The sequence below is a fragment of the Cupressus sempervirens genome, chromosome 7 (assembly GCF_028749045.1).
Source record: "Cupressus sempervirens isolate cs-2001-9-10 chromosome 7, ASM2874904v1, whole genome shotgun sequence".
NCBI classification, from domain to species: Eukaryota; Viridiplantae; Streptophyta; class Pinopsida; order Cupressales; family Cupressaceae; genus Cupressus; species Cupressus sempervirens.
Genome location: NC_143124.1, coordinates 716,990,477 through 717,010,444, shown reverse-complemented (window position 1 = coordinate 717,010,444; position 19,968 = coordinate 716,990,477). Strand labels below are relative to the sequence as shown.

General features: G+C 37.3%; 3 protein-coding genes across 4 annotated transcripts in view; all 3 read right to left on the bottom strand.

Annotated features, from left to right (window-relative positions):
* LOC149549238 (protein DETOXIFICATION 44, chloroplastic-like) overlaps positions 1 to 19,968 on the bottom strand; it is a 245,707-nt gene that overhangs the window by 121,444 nt on the left and 104,295 nt on the right. The gene's annotated exons all lie outside the window — the stretch shown is intronic.
* Positions 3,489 to 4,584, bottom strand: LOC149549240 (uncharacterized). Of its 2 annotated transcripts, XM_089792657.1 has the most exons (3): positions 4,462 to 4,584; positions 4,091 to 4,366; positions 3,489 to 3,983 (listed from the first exon to the last, which is right to left on the bottom strand). In XM_089792657.1, exons 1-3 carry the CDS (start codon positions 4,513 to 4,515, stop codon positions 3,597 to 3,599), a joined length of 717 nt encoding a protein of 238 aa, XP_089648783.1. In that variant the 5' UTR covers positions 4,516 to 4,584; the 3' UTR covers positions 3,489 to 3,596. The 2 variants fall into 2 exon arrangements, with proteins under 2 accessions (XP_089648783.1, XP_089648782.1); XM_089792656.1 differs by having other exon boundaries at positions 4,091 to 4,477.
* Positions 4,620 to 6,242, bottom strand: LOC149549239 (uncharacterized). The gene is made up of 2 exons (XM_089792654.1): positions 5,123 to 6,242; positions 4,620 to 4,994 (listed from the first exon to the last, which is right to left on the bottom strand). The coding sequence occupies exons 1-2, from the start codon at positions 6,044 to 6,046 to the stop codon at positions 4,635 to 4,637; spliced, it is 1,284 nt and encodes a 427-aa protein (XP_089648780.1). The 5' UTR covers positions 6,047 to 6,242; the 3' UTR covers positions 4,620 to 4,634.

The following is a 19,968-nucleotide window of genomic DNA, read 5'->3' as shown; positions in this document are numbered from 1 at the left end:
TGCCTTGGGAACCTTGGCCTTTGCAACCAAATTGGAATTGTGATCTTCAAGTGGGAATTCCTCCTTTATCTCTTGAGTAATTGCAATGAGCCAAGGAGGGAGAGTAAAGGGACAGGATCCCATGGTAGCAGTGGTAACTAGATTGGATACTAGATCAGCCCGTGCAGTCGAAGCTACAATAGGTGGGGCCTCAGATGTAATTGTCACTAGAGTTGACTGTTATGCGTGACCTCTCCAATGAATTGCTCAAATTGTGCTAATGAAGTATCAATCAATGCAATGGAGGGGACCACAATTTGGGATAGAAATGGTATATGCATCGAACACGCTCTCGAAGTTGTGATATTGCTTCACCATTAGAATTCAGGAGCAACCAAAGGAATAGGTTTAGCTGATGTAATTGGAGTTGGATCCTCATGAAATGGTGCCTTCTCAGAAGCAAAAGTACCCATGACAACATGCAAGGGTGAACCTATCAACTCATCTAAGGCTGGTCTAGAATCGGGAAGGACTATTGCAAACAAGACTTATAGAGGAGATTTCTTTGGCAGGCACTTTCTTGGTGGAGGAGGAAATTCATGATCAATGAGAACGAAATGAACCTCCTGAGGTTCAACGGACTTCACCTCAAGCACACACTCCTTGCCTCTGTCACCTTTGATGGTTATCTTTGGAATGGTTGTCATTGAAGACTCTATGTTATCCTTTTGTTTATCTCTCATTTCAACCCTTAGATGAATTGGACTCGTAGGATCAAAATCTTCTCCCCACTTCACCTTTATGGCTTTCAACCCTCTTTCTTTTAACCAAATATTTGTGTTGGCAAGAAAATGGTCCTAAAAAGAGACAATTTCCTTGGATGAATAAGATGGAGATAGGACGGAAAGCTTATGAAGATGATGCTCAATGTACTCTAAATCCAAGACTTGATCATCATCCTCAACCCCTACATGGAAAACTGCGAGGTTGAAATCCACAATCTGCTTTAGGGTCCTGACAATAATCCATCTTGTGGATATCAAGCTTTGTGCCCATACTTAAGAAGATGTTAATGGAATGCATAGAGGAGTTTTATTATTGGGTAATTAGCATTTGTTAATATTATGTCAATGGTTGTGAGAAAACAAAAATAAGATTGGAGAAATCAGTTACGTTCATTACAATAAAACCAACAATTGCAACAAGGAAAGTGTCAGAATCACAAAGCAAGATGGACAATGAAAAGATAATTTTTCTTTCAGAAGTGAGAATCGGAAGCATAATGGATTCCAAAAAAGCTAGTAAGAGGAAGAAAACATGCCCAAAGTCTAGACTCAAAAGGAGGTAACTATAGATAGTTACATTTGAGGTAACTATAGATAGTTACATTTGAGGGTTTGAGTGGTTTGGACTGTAGAACATGCTGGTAGGAGACTGGTGATGACCACCTTATTATGTAAAATTTACACAAGGTAGGAGTAAATTGGGTTATATAGATGTCAAATCTTTTTCATTAGAGAGTTTGAAGTGCCTTTGAGAGAAATGATTAGGGCTTATGACAGACATTGTTGAAAGTCAGCCTTCTAGTACCAGTATTGAGGCATTGTAGTTTTCTTTTTCAATTGTGCATTTACTCGCATGTTTGGCATTTTGTAATGTCTCCACTACTAGGGATAGTAAAAAAGGAGTAAAACCTACAAAAGAAATGTCAGAATAAAACAATAACAAGTTTAACTATATATTCTACCCTCTATCCTAACCCCAAACCTTAAAGGCGTCTCCAGATCGAGTTTCCTAACCCTTAGTTATTTCATTGTTTTCTTTGGAGTGCGCCCCTTAAGGTTCTTCTTGGATGGGACATCATCCAAGGCCAATCACATATGCATATGTTGACGTCATCAGCATATTCTGACACATGGAGATTATAATAGTCCTAGTCATGTCAATCAGATGGAGATTACAACAATCTCACATACCAACATTATAGGGATTATACGAATCTCCATGGTGTTGATTAGATGGAGATTATGTTAATCTCTCATACCAACGCTACAATCTCATCTAACCAATTATTCGAGGGTTACACTAGTCTCTCACACTGGCATGATAGCCATTTATACAAAGATTGTACTAACCTCCTAGACTAGAACTATGGGATTTCATTAACTACATCTTAACCATTCATAAAGAGATGATCCCAAACCATACACTAGCACATAGCCATTCATATAGAGATAAATGTGGTCCCTACACTAGCACTATGGGAATTTATCAATTACTTCTTCATATCCAATTAATGATCATAATATCAAATTTTAATAACCATTAGATATCATTACTTTAACATAGGTTTCAATGTATATGTGCATATATATATATATAGACACACACACACACACACACATACAAACAACAAAATATATCTGTAAATATATTTATAAAGCCAAGTAAGTATTTATTGAGATATCATATTGAATATATTACAAACCTTATAAACATACATTTATGATGCCTTTACCATCTTTTAGAGTTGCCCCGCTTCTCATATTAAGTATATGCCAAGAGGTATGAAATTATCTCTTTTGTTATCTTATTCTAGTTTCTCCTTTTGATACAAATCTTTTTACTTTTTCTTATTAAATGGTTATTTATGAATCTTGTTTAAATTGTCATCTATGTCTTCTAAAAAGTCACAACCATTTATAATTTCACTCTTTTTGAAAAGTCATAACATTTCATAATTATAACCTTTTTGAAGACTCAGAAACTTCATAATTACAACATTTTTGAAAAGTCACAAACTTTCATAATTACAACCTTTTCAAAGAGTCACATCCTTTCATTATTGTACCCTTTTGAAAAAGTCTCTTCCTTATTTTCTTCCAATTCCTATCCTCTTCCATTAATCCTTCTTAAATCCTCTCTTGTCCTCTCCTTATGCCTATTTTAAAGAACTCTCCTCTCTTTTATATATTAATTTCAAGGAGTCACATCTCTTTGCTAGATATCTCTTGACTTTTCATTAGATTTAAAATTTATATTATTTTATATTGTATTATTTATTTACTTATTTATTTTATGCTTATTATCATTTATTATTAAATCCTTTTTAGAAAGGTAACATACTTTCTACAATATTCTCTCTTGTATTTAATTTTATTTATTTATTCATTAATTGTAATTTTATTATTATTTAAATATTTTAAATCTTATTTTCTTAGTTGCTGATTCGTGACACGAATCCGATTAGGGCACGTGAATCGGATCCGTGGATTCGGGATTTTTTTTTTTTCCCAATTATGATTCGTGGAGGATTCGTGCATATATATATATATATATATATATATATATATATATATATATGCATTATATATACTAAAAAATAAGAGAAATATACATAATTCTAAAACTAAATCATTTCATAGTATGAATCTAGTATACTTGATCAATGACATTGATAATTAATCTATTTTCACGATTATAAAAAAAATCAACACATTCACATTGAATTACTGAAAGTGAAAGCTTGTAACATTCAAAATATAGATCATTAAACTTAAAGTTTATAACATGATTTACTCATAAAAGAGTCAAGAGTCAACACTAAAGTTTTTTATTTAATCATCAAATGGATTTTCAAGAAAATCCGCATCAGAGGGGTACTGGTGAGCTGCAAATGCTGCATCTGTATTAGTAGAGGAACCCAAACCACTAGTAGTAGAGGGGATTGTTAACTCATAATCCTCCTCCTCATCATCCACATCAATCAAAGTGGATCTAGCAAGATCTCGGATGGTCATATCTAAATCAAGAGTCTCGGGTGCTACATCCCAAAGCTTTTCGGGCCCCTTCTTGTACTTAGGATCCTTCCGTGACAACAAGCGCAAATTGTTGTGAATGAACACAAGGTCTTCTGATTTTTTTGGAGCCAACCGGTTGCATTTGATTGAGTGGATAAAGGAGTAAGTACTCCAATTCCGCTCAGCGGCAGAAGAGCTGGCAACCTAAAGAGAAATTAAAAATTATCAATACAACAATCAAGATAAATAAATTAAATAATAAATTCAAGGAATTGAGAATGTTAACCTTAAGCTTAATTTTACAAACTTACTTGGGATAGGACCTTTATGGCAAGAGGTTGGAGGTACGTGAAGGCTTGCCCATGAAGGTACCACCATTTGATGGCACCCATCCTGCTTTGGTCTGCTATGGCAATAGGGTTGAAATCCTCACCTGAGTTGAAAGCAGCAAATTCACTCCTCACAATTGCCCCAATCTCTGGATCTTGGAATATCTTAGCTAGTGCCCTCTTATACCCATCTGCAACCTCTGCATCTCTAAATGGTGGCACTCTACCTGGAAGGCGAAGTACATCTGCACTATAGTACTTGGGGATAACAAAAGACAATTGAACACTATCAAATATCAATAGCACAAACATTGGATAAAATAAGCACAAACATTTGATAAGAACTACAGTACCTCGGGGATAGAGCATATGCAAGGAGGTGCAAAGGTGTGGTCATCTTGTTCCATCGATGATGAACAATTTTTTCCACCTTCTTGTAAAGGGTGTCCTCAGGATCATTCTCCCTCCTCTGTATGACCTAAGATATGAAATATGAATAATAATTATAATTAGTGAATATGTCAATTTAAACTTTAGAATCTAGATATCTCACAAATAAAAAATTGTTGTAAAAGAGCGTAAAACTTACCATTTTAATTTTTTCCAGCATACTATCCATGGAATCATAAATGTCCCCAAGGCATGGCTCATCACTATCTGCGAAGCGAAGCATTGCCATTATTGGATCGGTGATTTCCAACACATAACTCACAAGACCCCACCAATCCTCATCTAGTATCATTCTTCTCACATTTAAAGCCCTTGCTGTATTGGAATTCTTCCAAATGCCCCATTGGGGGCTAATGACCATATGCTTCAATGCTTCTTTTACCTTCACAAGTCGTCTCAAGACGATTGTGTGAGAGGCAAAGCGGGTTTCAGCAACCTAAGAACATGTTAAACTCAAGTTAGTAAAACATTTAAAAATTAAAACATGTTAATGTAAACAACAACAAAAATTAATAATTATGGAATCCAATAATATTCAATTATATACTAAATATAAAAATTTACCTTCAATAACTCCAAGTCCGAGAAACTCCTAAAAATTGCTTGTGACATGTGGTGATTTGTCACAAACATTTGAATCTCTTCAGCTTCCTCATATATCCTTTTCACCCAATCTATTTCGGTGCCAATTGCTTTCATCACTAAATTGAGAGAGTGGACGGTGCATGGTGTCCAAAAGATATGATCATATCTAGACTCTACAATTATCCCTGCAGCCCTGCAAACTTTTGCATTGTCCGTGACCACTTGAACAACATTATCAGGACCCACTGACTCTATGGCATCAATGAGAATGCGTGAAATAAATTCTGCATCTTTCACTTGCCCTTCACAATCAACTGCCTTCAAGAACATTGCCCCCTTAGGGCATACAACAATAACATTGATCAATGGACAGTTTCTACAATCTTTCCAACCATCCGAAATAATAGACACACCCGATTGAACCCAAAAATCTCTTATTGGTTGAAGTTGAGCCTCTACATTTTTCCTCTCATCATGTAATATGGTAGTGCGCAACTTCTCATAACCAGGCGGTTTGTAACCATGGGGTGCATCATTTATTGATTCCACCATCTCCCTAAAATAAGGTGATCTAGCAAAATTAAATGAAACACCATTTGCAATTAAACAACGTCCAATTTTGTGATCAGCAATGTCTCTCTTTTCAATTTGGAATGCCCTATCTAGTGGGCCTCTCTTGCGGGTGAGTGGAGATGGGTCTTCATCTTCATCATTTGTAGTTGGCATAGGCAAAAAAGGATGTGTTTTTGTGTTTGTTTGATCAAATGATGGTGTTGGTATATTTGTTTTTTGGGAAGCACCACGTTTTGCTTTTGCAACTGCTCTATCAGCATCATCTTGCTCTTTTGCTAACGCTACTATCTGTGCAACTGGTAATCCCTTCTTATCACTACCTTGACACATGTGAATTCCTTCACCCGCAGGGCCCAAAAAATGTAGTTTCACTCGGGAATAGGAGCTTCTATGTTGTATGTTGCAAAAATTACATTTCCATATGTATGCCCCACCCCCAGGACATTGTGCAACTCTTGTTGTGTGTCTCCATAAAGGAGACCCCTTATCAATTTTGAAGCTTGGTGATGCAGCCCCACCCCCACCTACTGAGCCTTGACTACTCATTGTTCTATTATTGCAATCTAGAAAAAGTGAAAGAAAACCATGCTTCACACTTGCACAAAAACTTGAAAATTTGGAAAACTAAAAATAAATCGATAATCTATGAAAGAATTCAAAAATATGGTTGAAATGCATACCTTAAACACTTCTTGCAAGGTATTTGAAGCTCCACAACCGATCTCCTTCGAATCCAAGCACTTCACTTCAAACTAACAAGTATGAGAGAGCAAAATGAGAGAGCAAAATAGAGAGCAAATGAACTTGCATTGTGATTTAGAGGGTCATTTTTAGAGTTTAGGGCCTTTAGGGCAAAAAAAAAATATTAAAAAATGATAATGGGCCCACGTTTTTGCATACTCCTCCTGTCATTGCCGCGGATTCACGCGGATCCGCGCGTGGATCCTCGAGGATCCGAGCAGGATTCGTAATCCTGCCTGTGGATCCATAAGGATCCGCGGCCCGTGGATCCTTACGGATCCACAGGCAGGATTACGAATCCTGCTCGGATCCATACGTGGATCCGGATCCGAATCGGACCCGAGCCCGGATCCGGCCTTTTCCAGGCGAATCCGGTAACTAAGCTTATTTTAGATATTATTTTACAGATAATACATTATGTATTTTATTATTTATATTATGGTTATATTATTATTTCTTTTTTTAAATTTTAATATTAATTGAAATATATGATGTCATTACCATTATTTAATTAATAATATTGTATTATCTAATTATTATTAAAATTTTATCTTAAAATAGGGTCATGACACATTCCTAGACAAGGTCAAAAGATTAAAAAGACAACTCCAAAGTTGCTGGCAGAGCGAAAGCAGAGACCCGTGCCAAGAAAATCTACCAAAGGCAGAGTAAGACTTTTTGAGAAGCTGCAACCTCAAGAAATCCTTTATTGCCCCTAGGGAGCGAAGATGTTTATTGGATGTGATGAAAAGATGACTTATAGGGGCAAGTCCAACCTTAGATGTAGTAGTACCACAAATTACTCTCATGAATGAGTTGTGAAACGGTATAATATATGACTGGGCAATGATATTATCAAACCGAATTGATGAGTTCCTTTCTTGCAGCACAAAATATATTTTATGCCCTTTCGTGCCATCGGTCTTTTCTTGGATGTCATGCACATAGGTCCCTTTGGATCACTATAGTGACTTCAAGCCATAGAGTTGTTTGGAAATAGGCCAACCTCCCATTTGCTATTGGAGTCACTTAGACAATTTTACTACTAGCGATTGTACTCCATCCATTTAGAAGCATAGGTTTCAAACAATGGTATCAAAAACAAAGATAGAGTCCAACGAGGAGGATGACACCAGTGGGAAGAGTTGGGAGACACCTCTTTGAGAGTCGATATAAGAAATGATGCTTTCTATATGGTAAGCCAAGGGGAGATTGGCCAGATTGAAAGGGATACATTGGTGGGAGGGGTGGGCACTAAGGGCTCTACAAGAGTAACACCATCAAGTATCGTGTCGGGTACCCATACCTTTGGTTCTTGTTTGTACCCAAAATGTGCGTTGCTAGTACCCCAACACTTCTCTCTAGTGGGGGACAGTTGATTCCACCTACTATTTTGGGTTTGAGTGGAAGCCTTACCTATACCTAGATTTGGCAATCGTGAGCCCCAGTCACTTTCACACTGTCAAGTATCACTAAGACAGTTATAGAGAATCCAACAACATTTAGGACCATCCCAGTAGAGGTTGGAGAGTATGCAATTAAGGACGTTGGCTAGAGGTGATAGATCCCATGGTAGTGACATAGTGCAAGGCAAGATTATCCCCAAAGGAGATGTCCTAGCCCCCAACAATATAACCACATTGCGGAAACACAAACAACAATGCAAGATCTGATATCAAATCACAATAATTTATTTATAACTGATTACATGCAATGTGTCGGGCTGCAAAGCCTTCCCGGTTATGGCCAAATACAAAGCAAGTAATAATTCTCCAAGATCCCTCAAGATCCAATCCAAACCCTAGCTAGTCCAGATCCACGCTCTGGTAGAAACCCCCAACGAAGATCTCAACTTGTGCTCGCAAGCCCACCAAGCAATCTCCTTGTTTTCCAAGCCGCAGCTACAAGCTCTTCTCCAAATTCACTCCTCTACCACCTCCTCTTCTCCACAATGGATGAATAATGACGAAAGACTTCCCTACAACCCCTACTTATACCAATCTAAGCCACAAGTCAGCCCAGAACACAAATTAAATACAAATACATAAATTAAATGCCACAAGTCGCCTTGCAACAGCAATTAAATGCCCAAAATTGATATCCGAGTAAAATCGCGATGTCTCCTAGCTCCAATTGAATTAAAACTCGAACTTTGAACAGCAATTAGTACTCTAAGCCCTCTTCAATCCCTAAAATTTGCATCCTCTAACTCATTGTGGAAAATTAGTTACACGGACTACAATAGGCACCAGAAAACATATCTCCAAAAGTAAGGTAACCAGACCATGCCGAGCAACCAAAAACCATGCCAAGTTCCCAAAGCATGCCAAGCACCAGTCCTTCTTCGACCGAGTACCAGTCCAAGCACCCTCCAAAGAAACTATCGAGCCTCCTCCCATGAACTCCAAAGTAGTCACCAAGCAAACCCAAGATTCTCCTGCATCAGACTCCCCAGGTAAGTAGAAAAGTGTGTCCCACACTTTGATGCCCAAAGAAAGATCAACAACCAACTTCATCTTTACCAAAGGTTTCCACTCCAACAGGAACAAGAAAACCAATTTGCACATCATCCACACCTATATCATTCTGTCAAACACCAGAATCTCAACCATCCGATCAGCATGCTCACACGCAAGAACAAACTGAACATAATGCTTCAGCAGCAAACCTTCATCCACATCAGCAACTAGTGAATCCATAGCAGCAGCAACAAACCCCACATCAGCAGCAACATGTAGATCTCCATCAACACATGCCAAACTCACAACACACCAATCTCATTGCTCACAACAAGATGCTCTGCAATACATAACTCACCACCAACAACAACCGGATCATCCACGACCGAGCACTCTGCAATTTCCATGTCAGACTCAGCCAACTGATCATGAAAACCAATCTCTGTCCCAACATCAACAAGGATAGGAATATCTTCAGCAACAACCTCCAGCTGCTCTGCAAAACCTGTATCAGATTCCACAATCTGATCAACAAAACCAAACTCAACCTTGCTATGCCATCTTCTCTCACAAACAAGTCTCTTAACCAGCCAAACAACTCTCTTCTGGATCGGTAGACTCCAGCTCCACAAACATCTACGGAATTCCTTCCTTATCTCAATCATACAAACTAGTTTCAAACTGAGCAACCAACTTCTTAGTTCGATCAGCCAAACTAGCTTCAATCCAAGCAGACATCTTAGAAAAATTCCTCTCCGCCACATCACGGAGATTCGCAATCCTCTTAGGGTGCAATCCTCTCAGAGCCATCTCCCAAGATCTTCGTAAACCCTCTACAACAAATCCTTCCCACGCTTCTTGTGACAACCTCGAATTGTTTGCAAGTCAGATCGCAACCTACCACCTCGCATGAACAATTAGGAACCACATCACAAGTCCAAGACCACAGATCTGCAATCCAAAAACTCTCTACGATCATGCCTCAACAAGATCAGCCTTCCATTTTTGCATCCATCGATCCATCTGCAAGCCCTCTGCAATTGCAATTGCAAGTTAGAACCACAATCTGCCACCTCGCAACCAAGAGATATACGACTCCAAAAAGAACAATACACCACCAGATCAAGATCTTCTCAGATCTACTTCTCCAACCCAAGTCCTAGTGTTAACTGCCACAACCTCGGCGATCTGTCTACACGCTCAGGAACAACTATGCTCTAATACCATCTAATACAATACAAGGCAAGAGTATCCCCAAAGGAGATGCCCTAGCCCCCAGCAATATAACCACACTGCAGAAACACAAACAACAATGCAAGATCTAATATCAAATCACAATAATTTATTTACAAGTGACTACATGCAATGTGTAGGTCTGTAAGGCCTTCCTGATTATGACCAAATACAAAGCAAGTAATAGTTCTGCAAGATCCCTCAAGATCCAATCCAAACCCTAGCTAGTCCAGATCCACACTCTGGTAGAAACTCCCAAGGAAGATCTCAACTTGTGCTCGCAAGCCCACCAAGCAATCTCCTTGTTTTCCAAGTCGCAACTGCTAGGTCTTCTCCAAATTTGCTCCTCTACCACCTCCTCTTCTCCACAATGGATGGATAATGACTAAAGACTTCCCTACAACCCCTACTTATACCAATCTAAGCCACAAGTCAGCCCAGAACACAAATTAAACACAAATACATAAATTAAATGCCACAAGTTGGCCTGCAACAGCAATTAAATGCCCAAAATTGATATCCGAGTAAAATTGTGATATCTCCTAGCTCCAATTGAATTAGAACTCGTGCTTTGAACCGTAGTTAGTGCTTTAGGCCTTCTTCAATCCCTGAAATTTGCATCCTTTAACTCATTATGGAAAATTAGTTACACGGACTACAACAGGCACCAAAAAGCATATCTCCAAAAGCAAGGTAACCAGACCATGCTGAGAAACCAAAGACCATGCCGAGTTCCCAAAGCATGTCGAGCACGAGTCCTTCAACTGGGTACTAGTCCAAGCACCCTCCAAAGAAACTATTGAGCCTTCTCCCATGAACTCCAAAGTAGTCACCAAGAAAACCCAAGATGCTCCTGCATCAAGTAGAGACCACAGAGCAACCAATACAAGAGGAGATGCAGAGGGATGTGTTGTCACTTAGGTTTGCACCATTGTCCAAAGCCTATACATGAGGACAACCTAGTGAAACATGGAAACAACCTCCAAGCTGTGGGACTTGAACTATGAGGTTGAGTCTCCGGAGAAGGCCGGCTTCCTCTTACTATCAGAATGCACCTAACTACTCTTGGAGAGGAAAAGGGAGAAGGAGAGCATGAAAGCAAATCTACCTAATCTAATCTAAAGAGGTGATGCACCAAAATAGAGTGTTCAGACCAATCTCTGCCCATATATGCACTATTGAACCAGAATGAAACTAAGGATATATTCATTCAGACTTGCTTTAATCTAATAATCACATGTAGATCAGAAGACCAAGATGAATGACACAAGGAAAGAGAGATTCACTTATATTATCATTCATAGGCCAAGGAGATATAGTCATGCAAATCATAGATCTCTACAAAACACCAGTAAGAGGCAAAGAGTTCTTGCACTTTCATACCAATGGCTGAAAGAGATAAGGCAGAAAATCATGTAGTTTAGAGGCACAGGGGAATTTACACTGAAAATCTGCAAAGCAATAACAGAGAACATAGGATGTAGGAGAGAAGATGTCATAAAATGCATAAATTGAGATGTCAATGAGTGTGGGTATAGGATTGGAGGTTTCACAGGTTCCAAAGGTGACCACAGACACATGGCTCACATGCTATAAGTTGAACCCTATGGCACCCATCAGACTAGCACCCCTCTTGCCACATGTGTCACTTGACATTGTTGACATAGAGGAGGGATCCCCTCTGCAAGCGATGGAGTTGGCCCCTTAGCCTGACATGGGTATAGAGGGAGAGGAGTCTAGGTATAGAGCTCTAGCATTATTGTGCCCATTTTAAGATAAGTTTTTAATAATAATTAGATAATATAATATTACTAAATAAATATTGATAATAAAGTCATATGAAAATAATAAACAATCATTAAATAAATATATAATCTATCATAAATAAAATAATATTTATTAATAGTAAAATTACAATAAATGAATAAATAAATATAAGAGAGAATATTGTAGAAAGATAGCATTTAATAATAATGATAATCAGCAAAAAATAAATAAATAATACAATATAGAATAATATAAATTAACTAAATCTAATAAAAAGTCAAAAGATGTGTACTAAAAAGACATGACTCCTTGAAATTAAAATATAAAAGGGAGGAGAGTTCATTTTAAAGAGTAAGGAGGAAGAGGAGAAGATAGGAGTTCTTTAAGGATTAATGGATAGGAAAGGAATGATAAGAAAACAAGGAAGTGACTTTTTCGAATGGTTGAAATGATGAAAGGATGTGACTCTACAAATGGGTTGTAACTATAAATGGTTGACTCTTCAAAAAGATTGTAGTTATGAAGTATTGTGACTTTTTGAAAGGAATGTAATTATGAAGGGTTCTGACTTTTCGAAAGGATTGTGATTATAAATGTGACTTTGCAAAAAGACAAATGAAAAATAAAATAGGATATATAAATTACCATTGAATAAGAAACAAATAAGGAGAACTTATGATTATGGAATAAAATTAGAATCATTCAAAAATAGAATAAGATAAAATGGTATTAATTCATATAAATAAAATGTGATTCATTTCAAGGGAAATGAAGGAGGTTTGATAGACAAATCTTGTAGACATTAAAGGAGATGGCTAACTAATCGAGGGTCATTCTGTAGAACATAGGGAGTCCTCCCAAAGGGTTATGAAGCTTGACTTAAATAACAGTTCCAAGGAAGAAGGAAAATTATGGACCGTTCTCCAAGACACAGGGGATCCTCCCAAACAGTTACGAAGCCTGATTTGAAGGAATCCTTAAGGGTTATGTAGAAACAAGTTAATATTTAAATATTAATTAGTATAATTAAATTTTTTTTAAATTACCAACGAATCTTTATCAATTAATCTCATTGAGAAACAACTTCAGACAGGGGGAAATTATAGTGGTATCAGAGCATGAACCTTCCACGTTGTAGGGTAAAAGATGATATAGGATAATTATTATTTTGAAAGCCTAATGTGGACAGCCATTGGGGATTGGTGTTATTTGTAGATCCTTTCTAGAGAATAAATTTGTATGTTTGAAGAACAATTAGTAATTTCTATTGTGATTCTCTTAACACCTTTCCTTTCCTAGTTGATAATATGGATCAGACGTTTATATGATTTCTTTACTAATAGAGAACTATTGACGGATAGACTGAAAGTGTGGATTATTCAAATTGAAGGAAGGACAAATCGATGACTATTGAAGGATATACAATTACCTTGCTTATAAATAAGCGTTCATCATTATTCATGATATGAATGCTTCAATCCGATGAAGCTAAAATTGTAAGAATTTGGTATAGCTCTAATACCATATAAGAATTTGCCTAAGGCAAGAATGAAATGCCAAGATCTAGAAGCTCAAGAGATAGCATAAGAGAGACAAGATATGATCAAATGAGAATGGATATCAGATGATTGGATAATTGGATATTTGATGAATACACACTAAAAGTGTCTTGTATATAAAGGCAACTAGAATGACTAGGAGTCAACAAAGCGATAAACATCACAACTAAGCACATGTCCACCAAGAGTGGATTATCCTCCATTGAGCACAGGAGTTTGTGCAATGATGAGACAATAAGTTTACATAGGTGTATCTCATAAAGAGATGTTGTAGAAACCATGTGCTCAAATAAGTGGCTAACTCTTGTGTTCTCAAATAAGTTGCTAACTCATGTGTTGTCAACAAGACAACTCATATGTCTATGCATATTTCTAAGTAAACTTAAGTAAAGTGTAATAATAATTAATTATTTACACTGACATCCCCCCTTAAGTGCAACTTACGGGAATGGACTTAAGCTCACAAAGACAAATGCAAGATGCAATGTGGGTCCCAGCTATTAGGCCATGTTAGGTACCCATGTACAAATGCAATGCTCTACATACAATGCGATGCAATGCAATGCAATCTCTCTGAAAATAGAGAAAGAGAGAAAACCTCATGGGAAAAACCTCCTTCAAAAAGAGAGATGAAGAAATACAAGATGCATGCAAGGATGGAGTAACCAAGACCCCCATACATCATGCATGTACGAGCATATATCCCCCATAAGAAAAAATACATGATGGTATCCCCCCATATTGAATAATCTCCTGCAAAGATGTCATAAAGACAAAAAAGTATCCAATGCCCACAAACGATATTTCACCCTTTAGGAAGAAGATGCACCAAGTATAGGTGCAAATATACTTCCCATTGTGGATAGGAAGATGGATGAGGAATCCATATGTAGTATGTTATGGATGCTGCCTCTAAAGTCTGCTCATATGTTGACAAGTCCTTGATGAATGTAGATGCCACAAGCCAATCTAGTGGATGTCCAAAAGGAGGTGGCAAACAAGGTAACATGTAGATGTATGAAACTGAATCAAACTCCAAAGACAAGGAATCATCCGTATAGGAAGTAATGGGAGAGAAGCAATGTAGCCTCCCCTCAATGATGAATGCACACCCATGAAAGAAGCTCCTTGATGACTGAAGAAGCTGCAACATGAAAACTGAATGATGTTCCTCCTTGTAGGAAGAAATGGTGCCATAGGTGTAGTAGAGAATGCTCCCCAACTAGTAGGAAGAATCCTCAAAAGTTAAGATGTCTAAGGAAACTGGAATATAATCTCCAAAGACTGATATGTCTCCTTTGAAGTAAAAGAGTCCTCCAACTACTGAAAAGAAGTGTCCACAATCATGTCAGTCTCAAAAGAAAGATTAAGTTGTTGAGGGTCAGCGTGTTCCCTCGCAACAAGTGAAGAAGAATTCTCCTCAACAAAAGAAAGATGGATGTCATCAATAATGTCTCCCACATCTTCAATGTAAGACTCCACAAATAACATTGCAATGTCTGGAAGGAAGTCATCCCATGAAGCTGAAATAGGAAGACATGGTGTTTCCTACTGCATTGAATTAGGAGCATCTGTGGCTGGAACTGGATCAGGAGAAGCAAAAGGAGGATCAGGAGAAGCAAAAGGAGCATCAGGAGGTATGATCTCAACTAAAGCTGTAGGTACCACAACTGGAGTGACTAGAGGTAGAATGTCCTCTGGTAATGGAGGAACTCGTGGATCTCCATATGCTTTGCAAATGCACATCCAAACGTCATGAGGACTACTTGCCTTACTAAGAGGAGCAAAAGATTCCTTACTCATACTATTATACATAAAGCAAAGAAGAAGAGAAAGATGTCCCCAATTAGTATTAGGTGGAAATATCTTCGAATATAGATAAGGAAACACTTCATTATGTTCTCTTAGATAATCAATCATAAAGCACTCCATTTCTGATAGTTCATTTTTGTCAATTTGAATCTTAAACCAAAGTGACACTTTTGACATGACTCCATGAGATCAATTAATGCATGCACCCCAAAATGCAAAAAATAAATTAAAGAAACCCCACCTAATGCATGATTTGGTACTTTATATTGAGTGCAATTACAATGGCCACTTGCCAATTTAGGGCCTAAGTGGACTTTTGATTTTGATGGTTACAACAACAAATATGAAGCTATATCGGACTCAACAAGATAAGACACAAAACTTCTCAAGGATCTAATTAATTACAAGTGCCAATAGACCAAAATGAGACCAAAATTTGAAAATACTATGTCTACTCAAAATTATTCCAAACTAATACCAAATCTGGAAAGTAGACAAAAAATCATGCACTTTCAAAAAAAATAGCACCTGAATATGTGTCCATATGAGCCTGAACTAAGCCTTTGAAGTTGCAAAAATTAGGATTTGCGAGTTGCAGAAAAATTCAAGAACAGAGATCTCAAACATCCTGCACCAATGTGTAGATCACGAAATTCTACCCCAAAACTAAAAAAAAGCTCAAAAAAAGGAGTCTGTATGAGGGAGATATCGCTGTTTGAAAATCACCTCTGTAATTAATTTTCCCAAATCGCCACCATTGCACCTCCAAAAATCAAATGAATCTAGATTTCACCTCAGATGTTCGATTTTGATGAAACAAAAGTAGATTTGGGGGTTTTTCGACCTTCTAAATATTATGCCAATATCTTATTTGCACCAACAAGCTCCAACCTTGACCTGCAAAAAAAATCTCTCCAATGGCTATGCAATGAAACTCCTATGGCTCCGATACCATGTAAGAATTTGGTATAGCTCTGATACCGTATAAGAATTTGCCTAAGGCAAGAATGAAATGCCAAGATCTAGAAGCTCAAGAGATAGCACAAGAGAGACAAGATATGATCAAATGAGAATGGATATCAGATGATTGGATAATTGGATATCTGATGAATACACACTAGAAGTGCCTTGTATATAAAGGCAACTAGAATGACTAGGAGTCAGCACAGAGATAAACATCACAACTAAGCACATGTCCACCAAGAGTGGATTATCCTCCATTGAGTACAGGAGTTTGTGCGATGATGAGAGGATAAGTTTACATAGGTGTATCTCATAAAGAGATGTTGTAGACACCATGTGCTCAAATAAGTTGCTAACTCCTGTGTGTGTTGTCAACAAGACAACTCATATGTCTATGCATATTCCTAAGTAAACTTAAGTAAAGTGTAATAATAATTAATTATTTACACTAACAAAAATTTTAACACTCCCTCTTAGAAGATAGAGGATTGAATGCATACTTCCTAGTAATGCACTTGAATCAACCATTATCAAGATTCATATCTATTCTGGATTCGAATATAGTGATAATCACCATATCAAGATATTCAATACATCTGTGGGTTTTAACCCCAATGTAATCAACCTTGATACATCTGTCATTATGTGTTTCATTCATTAGAAGACACATAACAATAGATCAAACTATTGTTAAGATCGTCACCTTACAATACTGACCTCAACCGCATGAAAGATCGCCACCTTACAATACTGACCTCAACCGCATGAAAGATCGCCACCTTACAATATTGACCTCAACAAAGATCGCCACCTTACAATACTGACCTCAACCGCATGAAAGATCGTCACCTTACAATACTGACCTCAACCGCATGAAAGATCGTCACCTTTCTTGCCACAACATATACGCAATATTGCAACATTGATTTTATTAAATATTCAATAATAACTTTACAAAATATTGAATTACATTTTAATCATACCAAGTTTGTCCCTAAAGTATTCAAATTTCAACCTACCAAGAGGTTTAGTGAGGATGTCAGCCTTTTATTCTTCAGTGCTAATGTATATCAACTTAATAACATCTATGTCCACCATATTTCTTATATAATGATAAGGAATCTCTATGTGCTTGGACCTATTATGCAAAATTGGGTTAACTGATACTTCAATGCAACTTTGATTGTCACAATGAATTATAGTTGAGTCTAGTGGTTTTCCAAATAGTCCATATAAGAGTTTCTTTAGCCATATTGCTTCATGTGCTCCTGTGGAGGCTGCCATATACTCTGCTTCCATAGAGCTCTGAGCAATTGCTAACTATTTTTTGCCGAACCAAGATATCATAGCCAAACCAAGACTAAAACATCATCTAATTGTACTCTTGCAATCATAGTAGAATCACGTGCCCAATCTGAATCAATCTAACCTTGAAGTTGTAGCTCATTTTTCTTGTACTTTAGCCCCAGTCCAATTGTTCCTCGAAGATACTGTAGAATATGCTTGGCTGCCACTAGATGAGTCTTCTTGGGTTCACACATGAAGTGCCTTAACACATTTGTAGCATAGTAGATATATGGTCGAGTATTTACTAAGTACATAAGAGAGCCAACAATTTGTCGATAGTGAGTAGGATCTATTGATTCTAAGTCTGTTGCTTCACTCTTAAGTTTATGAAGATTAGTTTCCATTGGAGTAAATAGTGGCTTACAATCTATCATCCCGAATCTGGTCAATATGTCTGTAGTGTACTTACCTTGATCTAGGAAGATGTGATTTCTCTTCTGTTGTACTTCTAGACCCAAAAAATAATGTAGAAGACCTAGATCCTTCATCTCAAATTCAGCTATGAGATCCTGTTTACATTTGGCTATAAGATAATCTGCACCTGTTATCAAAAAATCATCAACATAAAGAACAAGTATCAACATGTCATTATTAGATATTTTGAAGTATATATTTGAATCAGCTTCATTCTTGGAGTAACCCAATCTGAGAAGATAGTTGTCTATTCTCTCATACCAAGCCCTGGGAGCTTGCTTCAATCCATAGAGAGCTTTCTTTAGTTTACATATGTAATGTTTCTAACATGTGTAGTGAATCCTTCTGATTGTTCTATATATACTTCTTCTTCAATGACGTCGTTCAAGAAAGTTGTCTTTATATCCATTTTATGTATTTTCCATCCTTTGGAGGCAACAATGGCAATTATCGTTCATACTAAAGTATAGCATGCAACTGGAGCGAAAGTTTCTTCATAATCAATTCCGGCCTTTTGAGAAAAACCCCTTGCAACAAATCTTACTTTGTGTTTTTCAATGCTTCTGTCAAGTGTGTACTTGATTTTAAACAACCATTTTGAGGATACAACTGATCTGTCTTTAAGTCTAGAAACAATATCCCAGACATCATTCTTTAGAATAGATTGATATTCCTCTATCATTGGATCTTTCCATGCTTGACATTTTAAGGCTTCCTCTACATTAGTTGGTTCTATTTTTGTGAGTTCTATCAATAAAGCAACATAGCATTTTTGATTTCTTGTTTTTTTATTTTCTTTAGAGACCACATCTAGTTCCACATTGTTTTCTTCAATCATTTTCCTTGCCAATAGTGGTCTTTTCTTTTGATTTAAAACTTCATCATTCTTAGCATTAGATGTAGGTGTGTCTCTGTCTTGGAAAGGCTCTCCCTTAAATTTTTAGTTGAATTATCTTCTATAGTGTTTTCCCTTTGATTCTTAGTATTATAATCATCTTCTATAATGAACTCCCTCTAATTCTCAACTTCCTCGTCTTCTTTGTTTAAGGATGTTTTGAAAGCGAGTTTTCCATCAAACTAAACATCCCTATTGATTTCAATAGACTTTTGTCCTGGAATATATACTTTGTATCCCTTAGTTGTTTCACTATAGCCGACGAATATTCCTTTCTTTCCGAAAGGTTCAAGTTTAGACCTTTTCTCTTTGGGAATGTAAATGTAGACTGGACAGCTAAAAATTCTTAGATAAATAAGGTCTGATTTGATTTCTGTGAAAGCTTCTTCAAGAGTTATATTTTCTAATGTTTTGATTAAGTAAAAACAGGTTTTGAAAGGACCCAAAACCTTGTACAAAGGAACAAGAAAGAAATAACAATGAAAGTCTTAAACAACTGTGAAAAACTACTTGACTAACTAGAGGGACACACTAATGTTCCCAACACGAGGGCAAACAACCCAAGTAACACAAAGACCATCAAGATTTACATTTTGGTCCTTTCTTTTGTGAGCGTAAGGCCATATCAAACGAGGGCTTGGAGGACTTTCCTTTTTTCCCTTTAACTGCAGTCCAACTATCCTCCACCTTTCCCTCCACTTTCTGCCAATCCCTGCTAACCCCCACACACCCCCCAGCCAAAGAGCCAGCAATAGTGATCTGGACGAAATCAACCGCACAAGGGACAACAACAAAATTCTGACTTAAAGCAGGCAAAGAGTGAGGAACCACAGAGTCAGCAGGAGATGGAACATCAACAACACTTTGAGACAAAACCGTAGAAGGGCCACCATGCACAACATCCGTGACATCAACGGAATCCTCATCCAAAGTGAGATCATTATGCGATGAACTATCCAACCCCTCCCCAACCGAAACAACTTTCTGAACTGTATAATGATCATCTGAAACCCGCACCTACCAAGAAGGTGAATTCTTTGATCGAACCCTATCAGAAGAGCA

Coding starts and splice junctions, on each gene's coding strand:
- LOC149549239 (XM_089792654.1), bottom strand. CDS start 6,046: ATGTGTCAAGGTAGTGATAAGAAGGGATTACCAGTTGCACAGATAGTA. Junction 4,995..5,122: donor CGGACTTGGAGTTATTGAAG/GTAAATTTTTAT, acceptor ACATGTTCTTAG/GTTGCTGAAACCCGCTTTGC.
- LOC149549240 (XM_089792656.1), bottom strand. CDS start 4,477: ATGCTCTATCCCCGAGGTACTGTAGTTCTTATCAAATGTTTGTGCTTA. Junction 3,984..4,090: donor CCATAAAGGTCCTATCCCAA/GTAAGTTTGTAA, acceptor ATTTCTCTTTAG/GTTGCCAGCTCTTCTGCCGC.